Source organism: Gracilinanus agilis, chromosome 2 (genome assembly GCF_016433145.1).
Source record: "Gracilinanus agilis isolate LMUSP501 chromosome 2, AgileGrace, whole genome shotgun sequence".
NCBI lineage: Eukaryota > Metazoa > Chordata > Mammalia > Didelphimorphia > Didelphidae > Gracilinanus > Gracilinanus agilis.
This window is the reverse complement of record NC_058131.1, coordinates 535,865,174-535,874,219: the sequence shown is the minus strand read 5'-3', so window position 1 is coordinate 535,874,219 and position 9,046 is coordinate 535,865,174. Positions and strand designations below refer to the sequence as shown.

The window sequence follows — 9,046 nt, the reverse complement described above, 5'->3', positions numbered from 1 at the left end:
GCTCCTAAAAGAAATGCAGCATTGTTGATTCATATACAAGCATTTTACTTAACTACATTGGATAATAGCAGTGCTCCTAAAGGAGTATAAAAAGCAAAGTGATTAGCAGTCATTACTGTTAATTAGTGTTCACTTTACATTCATGGGGATGAACCTCCTCTGAGTGGAATAAATGGAAAGTTTCTTTTTGAAGGCTTGCCAAACCTTGCCTAGGTAAGTATTGGAATAAGCCATCAACTACCGTAAGAGGAATCAAAAACAGGGTCAGATCAGCATCCAATTAGTATGTCTCAGTTTTTAAACAGGAAAAGGGTTGAGGGGAATGAGTAAAACTGGAAACTCATACTTCACATTCTGCAATCTCACTGATAAAAGGAGGAAATGTGTGTTTATCAAACTTGCTGTGAGTGCACAGTTCATTTGGCGTCCTGTAAACAATTGCCTGGCTGCCCACTTCCAAATGTATGTGAGAATCTTGGAGACTCAGAACATCATATTCAGCAGGCAAGGTCACACTAGTGATGCCCCGGAAGTGGGAAATTAGGAAAACCTGGCAATCAGAGGTTTAAGATTGACCAGAAAAAGCCCTCAGGCTTGCTTACCATCTTTCACTACCAGCCTGGCTGTCTCTGCTTATTCAATATTAACACAGCAGGTTTAAAAGTAAATGAAAACCATTTTGCACACCTAACAAAAAGAAAAATACATTGGCTTTCTTATTTATACGAAGATTAGATATTTCTCAAGGTAAGATGCCATCTCTAAAAGCAAAAACTTCCCATACATTCCATTAAGACTAGGGGATAGCAGGCATCCTGTTGATTACCAAGTTTCCTTTTTTCCCAACTACAACTTCATTCTGTTAATTTCTAAATAGAGGTGAAAACCCCAACCTATAAAATGGAAAAGACAACAAATCAGAACTATCATTGACATACTGTGAAAATACAGTGCTATAGAACTTCTGCCTCTCATCCATATGTTTTAGGGAATGTTTGCCCACCCCCATTAAACATAAAAAATTGCAAGGAGCTCCCAAAAGAAGACTATTGGAGTTATAAATAATCATGGTTCCTCATGTGCATGTAAGTTAACAATGATTTTGAAAGAGGAAATGGTACTCATGAGGAGATTCCAGGAATATAGAAATAAATGACACAAGTAGTTTTACACTAGTCTTGTTTATTAGATACCTTAATATAAAAGAATGAATGCCTCCAAAAAAATCTCCTTTATAGGTGTCCAAGATTTAACTTCAAAGAAACTGTTTTTGTTACTCTCTTTTTGCCAGTTATATAATTCTGTCATAATATCACTGTAATATCAACAATAAGAGAAGATTCCTGTAATGTTGGGCAACTGACTAATTGAAACAAAACAAGCAAAAGAAATCACTTTACTAGTAGCTATTTTGATTGGCTGAAACAGGATAATGTAACTATGGATGAGGGAAAAGTCCCTCATGCTATTATCTTGGATAGAGGACTTAATTAAATATGTCATTCTAGAGAAAGGTAGTATAAGTATGGAAAAAGGAAAACTGCCAACAAAATCAATACAATCTTGGGCCTCTTTTCACAGAACCATGAAACTGACAAAATAGTCAAATATAGAGACTTAGCCTGGGAAACTGGTTTAACTAGAGTAAAACGTAATTTCAGATCACAGATGACACCTTTTCTGTTTTTGTTGTTCAAGTTTAAAACACAAAGACTTGAGATAACTGTGTTCTAAAGCTATGAGCAATAAATACACGTAAAACTTTATTATTTCTTGCCCATTTCCCCCTATACTCCACCTTTCTACCATGCCATATTATGTCTAGCACCCAGAGTATCTGCCCACTATCTTTGTTCTCTATGATCTCTTTCCAGAGTATTAATTCAGCCTACCACATGTTCCTGAATAAGTTTAAAAAGAAAAAAATACAAATATCTAGGTCATATTTTATTTTTATATTATCATTATTTCTCCTTGTGGGACAAGAAAAAAAAAATCCAGAAGCACAGCCATTACTCAAGCAAACCTTTTCCCTCTATATCCAGCCATGGGAAGACATTATAGGTTAGTATAAGAGTGCTAGATGGGAAGGCTAAGGACCTTAGCTTAATTCCTGGCTCTGAGGAGCAGCTAGGTGTGTATAGTAGATAGGTCTGGGCCCAGAATCAGGAAGACCTGAGTTCAAATCTAACCTCTCACATGACCTGTGTGACCCTAGCCAAGTCACTTAACCTTGTTTGACTAAAAAAAAAAAAAATTCCTGGCTCCGTCATTAATCTATGTGACTTGTAGGGGGAGAAAGGCGGGAAGGAATAACCTCCATGAGTCTCAGTTTTCTCATGGGTAAACTGTGGGAGTCTGAAATCTCTTCTAACACTAAATCTATGATCTCAAGATCCTCTTTAAGTATAGAGAAGAGACTTTGCTTATAGTCTCTCTCCTCTAATCTATCTTTCCACATAATTGACAAAATACTCTTTTTAAAGTATGGCTCTGAATGGGGATAAGTTAGAAGTCTTTCCAATAAAATCAGGAGTGAAGCAAGGATGCCCATTATCACCACTACTATTTAATATTGTACTAGAAATGCTAGCAGTAGCAATTAGAGAAGACAAAGAAGTTGAAGGGATTAAAGCAGGCAACAAGGAAACTAAACTATCACTCTTTGCAGATGATATGATGGTATACATAGAGAATTCAAGAAAATCAACTAAAAAACTAGTGGAAATAATAACTTTAGCAAAGTTGTAAGATACAAAATAAACCCACATAAATCATTAGCATTTCTATATATTTCCAACAAAACACAGCAACAAGTGTTAAAAAGAGAAACTCCTTTTAAAGTCACTCTGGACAATATGAAATATTTGGGAATCTATCTGCCAAGACAAACTCAGAAATTATATGAACACAACCACAAAATACTTTTCATAGAAATAAAATTCGATCTAAGCAAGTGTAAAAACATTAATTGCACATTGGCAGTACAAGTTAATATAATGACACTCTTACCTAAATTAATTTACTTATTCAGTTCCATACCTATCAAACTACCAAAACAATTTTTATAGAATTAGAAAAAATTATAACAAAGTTCATCTGGAAAAACAAAAGATCAAGAATATCAAGGGAACAATGAAAAAAAAAATGTGAAGGATGGTGGCCTAGCAGTACCAGATCTTAAACTGTACTATAAAGCAGTGATCATCAAAAGAATATGGTACTGACTAAGAGAAAGAATGGTAGATCAATGGAATAGGCTTGGGATGAATCACCTCAGGAAGTCAGTGTTTGATAAACCCTAAAATTCCAGCTTTTTGGACAAGAACTTACCATTCGACAAAAACTGGGAGAAAACTGTACAGGAAAAATGAGGTTTAGGTCAACATCTCACACTCTATACCAAGATAAATTCAAAATTGGCAAATGACTTAAACATAAAGAGGAAAATTATAAGTAAATTAGGTCAATATAGAATAGTATACCTGTCAGATCTATGGCAAAAGGAAGAATTTAAGACCAAGCAAGAGATAGAGAACTTTACAAGATGTAAAATGATCAATTTTGATTATATTAAATTAAAAGGTTTTTGTACAAACAAAACCAATGCAACCAAAATTAGAAGGGAAGCAACAAACTCAGAAAAACATTGTATAACAAAATTCTCTGACAAAAGTCTAATTTCTCAAATATATATAAGGAACTAAGTCAAATGTACAAGAAATCATGCCATTCCCCAATTGACAAATGGTCAAGGGTTATGAATACACAGTTTTCAGATGAAGAAATCAAAACTACCAATAATCACATGAAAGTGTTGTACATCTCTCCTGATTAGAGAAATGCAAATCAAAAAACTCTGAGGTACCACCTCATACCTAGCAGATTGGCCAATATGACAGTAAAGGAAAATAATGAATATTGGAGGGGATGTGGAAAAATTGGGGCACTAATGCATTGTTGGTAGTTATGAATTGATCCAACCATTTTAGAATGTAATTTGGAATTATGTCCAAAGGGCTAAAAGAATGTATGCCCTTTGATCCAGCAATACCACTACCAGGTTTGTTCCCCAAATGTCTGTACAAAATATTTATAGCCACGCTCTTTGTGGGAGCAAAAAAATTAGAAAAAAAGGAGGTGTCCCTGATTGGGGAATGGCTGAACAAATTGTGGTATATGATGGTGATGGAATACTATTGTGCTACAAGGAATGATGAACTACTTGATTTCTATAAAAACCGGAAGACCTCTATTAACTGATGCAGAATGAAATGAAATGAACCAGACATACATAACTGAAACATTATGGGCTGATCAAATGTAAAAGACTTTGCTAACTAATAGCAATGCAATGATCAAGAACAATCTCATGGAACTTATGAAAAAGAATGCTATCCACATCTAGAGAAAGAACTATAGGAGTAGAAATTCAGAAGAAAAACATATGATTCATCACTTAGTTATATGAGTATATGATTTGGGTTGTGGTTTTAAAAGATTCTTATGAAAATGAATTATATGGAAATAGATATTGAGTGATAATACATGTATAACTCAGTGGAATTGTTTGTCAGCTCTGAGAAGGGGGAGGAAAAAGGGAAGGGAGAGAACATAAATCATGTAACCATGGAAAAATACTTAAAAAGAAAAGAAAAAAAACCAAGACAAAAAAATAAAGTACCAATCTGAACAACTCTGAGATCCTTTCCCTACTCAAAAATCTCAAAAAAAAATTTTTTTTACATATTTGCCTATGGAATAAAATATAAATTACTATCATTTAGAGTTTTTCTTAATAAGACTCCACACTAATTTTCTGGATTTATATCATACTACTCACCTTTATGCCCATTACATTCCAGGAGAACTGACCTACATAATTTGGCATTCCACCAACCATTTCTTGTACTTTACACAGGCTGTCCTCCCTGTTTTGGGAATTCGCCCCTTGCTTACCTCTTAAAATACTTGGCTTCCTTAAAGATTCAACTCAACCTCCAACTCATCTACGAAATTTTTCCTACTCTTCTGAGTTATCAATACTTTCTCCTTCCTCAAATTATGTAAAATTAATACCTTTAGTTACATGTTACATCCTCACCCATCTTGAAACTATCAGGTTTATGGGTGATTTTTCTGACCTTGAGAAGTAGTCAACACATATTTTAGGATCTAGGCACCTGATCTTGAGAATCTCAATATACTTAAGAATAATGTTTTTTCATCCCTCATGTTGCTTCCCTATATCTCTTCTTGCTTTTCTTTAGAATTCCTGGAAGTCTTTTCTAATCTTGCAATATATCTACACTAGATTACACAGATGATAACCCTTCAAGTTCTAGATCTTATGATACAGATAGATATGATAGAAAGTTTCTTTGATTTAAGCAGATTAATCAGTCCCAGCCGTCAGGGTTCTCTGATGGCACAATCTCAAAAAGCAGCACATTTGTATGAAATATTAAATGTTTTAAATGTTCTATTGTGATTACATTAGCAAAACCAAGATATATGACATTTACTGTATCCAGTTTAAGAGGACATGACTAAAAAGGATAGTCAAAACTTAGGAATTTAGAAAGAATAACAAAGAGTAGTAAACACCACCAATAAAAAGAACTCAAATTTATAAAATTCAAAGAAATAGATAAAAAATTGAAAGATATAATTTAGTAGTATGCTTCAAAAGCTTATTAAAGGGGGACTCTTAAAGGGAAGATGATGATCCAATATCCACTTTAAAGAGAAAAAAGAATAAACATACATTACAACATAGGCATAAGGCAAAAAATCTTGATAGCCAGTGTTAACAATTAGAAGGAAACCTAAGGGAGAATTATCAAAGGTGGCTAGAGGGTCTCCTTTTCTGATAGAATAAGATTGGTTTTTCTTAGTAGGAGAAGTTTTAAGTATGGCCTAATGAAAGTTCTGAATTTGTCTGTCCTAAAATTCATTACTCTCTGTTCAATTCAGGTCACCGATGGGAAAGTGAAAACCTATTTTATCTCAGTTTACTTTAGAAAACAGTCTAGTTCCCATTTTCAGTGGTTCTAGAAATAGTCAGCATACACAGATCAAACAGAGAATAAAACAGATAGCAAAGAATCCTCCAACAGGGTGGGTACAAATAGCCTGATTCACAGCTTCTCTGAGTTTAAGATTCACTATCACTGATCATCTTCAATGGCATTAGGTATTATTATTAACTTTTTACCTTGGCAAGAGCATTTTAACCACGCTCCTGAAAGCTGTCTTTCAAAAAGGAGCAAATTACACTACTTTTTAACAATAAATACAGTTTGGATATTTTGTTGTTGGTTTGTGCCTTTAAAAATGAATAAAAGTCATTCCATTTGATGCATATTGACTTTAAAAGGGTATTTCTTAATGTTAGTTAATATTTTCCTCTCTTACTCTTTACACATTTTATTCACTCAGCTACTCAAAAATCCACTACTTGCCTACTTAAAGGAGTCCTTGCTTAAGGCCCTCTACATATATATAGATTCCAAAGAATAGCTTAAAGGTAAAGAATCACTGGAATTAATATGATTTAAAACTTTTTGCACCAACTATCCTCAATGGAAATTAGAAATTTATTAATTTTATCTTTGTTAGTTGTTGAACTCAGGCTATCATTTTATTTTGAAATGTCTCTAAACCTCAGTTTACTCACACGAAAAAGGTGACTAAAAGTGTCAATTCCAAATGATATCATGGTTGAAAATGGCTAAAAGAAAGTCTCTAGAGGGCAAAAAAATCCTAGGCAACAAAAGCAAAAGGATAAAACCAGTCCAATATATAATATAAATTTGCCTCCATTAAAGCTATTTCACACTTTGAACTATTACTATTGCTTTTCTTCTCTGCATTAACTTATTAATAAAGCCAAGAGGGATTACACTCATTTAAGTGACCACTTGCAGCTATTATTTAATATTAATATGCTAATGGAACTTCATATGGACCAAAAAATGACATCTTTAACTTTACTACATTATTTTGGAAAATTGGATAGGCAAAAGGGAAGGAGAAAAAGGTAGATGAGTAAGTGGTATAATACTGTCATTCTAAGAAAAAAAAATGCTTTTTCTAGGAAACTTCAAAGACCTCAAAAATTATTTCATTTGTTCTCCAAATTCCTCTGTGACCTTCAGAAAGGGAAAGGTGTTTCTTTCACTTTGCAGTGAGAGAAACTAAGTCTGGAAGAAATTAAATTATTGGCCCAAGGGCCCAGGTTAACTTAAAAGTTCCAAAAGGAATTTCAGAACTATTGTTACTACTACCTACCTTGCTTAACTTGCAAATGCTTAATTTCTAAAATGAAACTGTGAGGAGGATTTTAATTCAACATATTTATTCTTACCAAAGTCAAAGTACATTCTTTTTTTTTTTTTAAACCCCTACCTCCCATCTTGGAGTCAATACTGTGTATTGGCTCCAAGGCAGAAGAGTGGTAAGGGTAGGCAATGGGGGTCAAGTGACTTGCCCAGGGTCACACAGCTGAGAAGTGGCAGAGGCCAGATTTGAACCTAGGACCTCCCGTCTCTAGGCCTGACTCTCATTCCACTGAGCTACCCAGCTGCCCCCTCAAAGTATATTCTTAATAGGCATTTTGTTTGCCTTTGAAAACTCAACCTGGAGTCCTATTTTTACTCAAGACTTTATACTTATACTTGTAGACAATGATTAAAAGATGAATCACTGGAGTTAAATGTATATACTACATATGTTTATTAATGAAATGCCAGATGTTCCACTCTAGGGACATAAACTAGGTAGTAATTTAGAAAAAGTAATTTTAAAGTCCTTGAATTAAGTCCAACTTGATTTACTATAACAAGTTAAGGAAAAGATATTCATGTAGCAAAATCATACAATTTTTTTTTTAACCCTTATACTTCGGTGTATTGTGTCATAGGTGGAAGAGTGGTAAGGGTGGGCAATGGGGGTCAAGTGACTTGCCCAGGGTCACACAGCTGGGAAGTGGCTGAGGCCGGGTTTGAACCTAGGACCTCCTGTCTCTAGGCCTGACTCTCACTCCACTGAGCTACCCAGCTGCCCCCATACATTTTTAAAAAATATACAATTGGGTATTAATCAATCAATAAATGTTTTATTAAATGCCCACTAAGTTCCAAGTACTATGCTAAGTACTAGGGATACAGTAAGAGGCAGAGACAGTTCCTATTCTCAATAAGCTCACAATCTAATGGGAGAGACAACAAACAACTATGTTAAAAACAAGCTGTAGATTGGACAAATAGGTAATAATGAAAGAAGGCACTAGAATTAAGAGGGGTTAAAAGTATGCATAGACAGAGGGATTGGGAGTAAGATAATTAGGATGATCTGATATGTGAAAAAAATCAAGGGGTGATCATAACTGGCTCAGAGAGGAAATGACAATCATACTCGTTCAGGAATAGAATCATATTTTACTCTAGAGAGAAGTAGGAAGAAAATAAGACAAGGGAAGTACAGGGGTAATAGAAGGGAGAAGGAAGTAGAGGGTAGTAATTAAAAGTAAAAAATGGCTACCTAATACACTTCTTTGACTTAACAAATTTTCTTTCTGATAATCTTAAGTAAGTATGATTTAAGAAAATATACTGTCTTGTGAAAATACCTTTTTACAAAAAAATTCTATATTTGATATGCAAATAGGCTATAAGAAGATGCAGGTATAAAGTATGAGCTAAATATTGAAAAATAAAATCTATCCTGAATTTTAAAAGGCATGAAAAAAAGTCAGGACCATGTAAACTCTGTTTTCAATATGTAAGAGTATATAATGAAGAATGTCCAGACTGGGTGTCTCTCCACTCCCCAGTAAGTTTTCTTTATATAAAGAGTGCATGGTGCCCTGTCCTGAGGACTGGAGATGGAAAAAGTTGGCTTTGGACACTGTCATCAAGTCCCTCACCTTCACTAACCAATCTTTCAAAATGACAACTCTTATATTTTTTTTTTGTACTTTAAGCTCTAGGAATTTTTTGAATAGTGCTTTTTAAAAGAAAACTGATAAAAAAAATTAGTGATT

General features: G+C 34.1%; 1 protein-coding gene across 1 annotated transcript in view; it reads right to left on the bottom strand.

Annotated features, from left to right (window-relative positions):
• Positions 1–340: 340 nt before the first annotated feature.
• DPH6 (diphthamine biosynthesis 6) overlaps positions 341–9,046 on the bottom strand; it is a 30,697-nt gene continuing 21,991 nt past the window's right edge. Inside the window, exon 4 of the mRNA XM_044665140.1 lies at positions 341–550. Within this exon, the coding sequence (XP_044521075.1) occupies positions 341–550 (210 nt within the window). The remainder of the gene's footprint in view (positions 551–9,046) is intronic.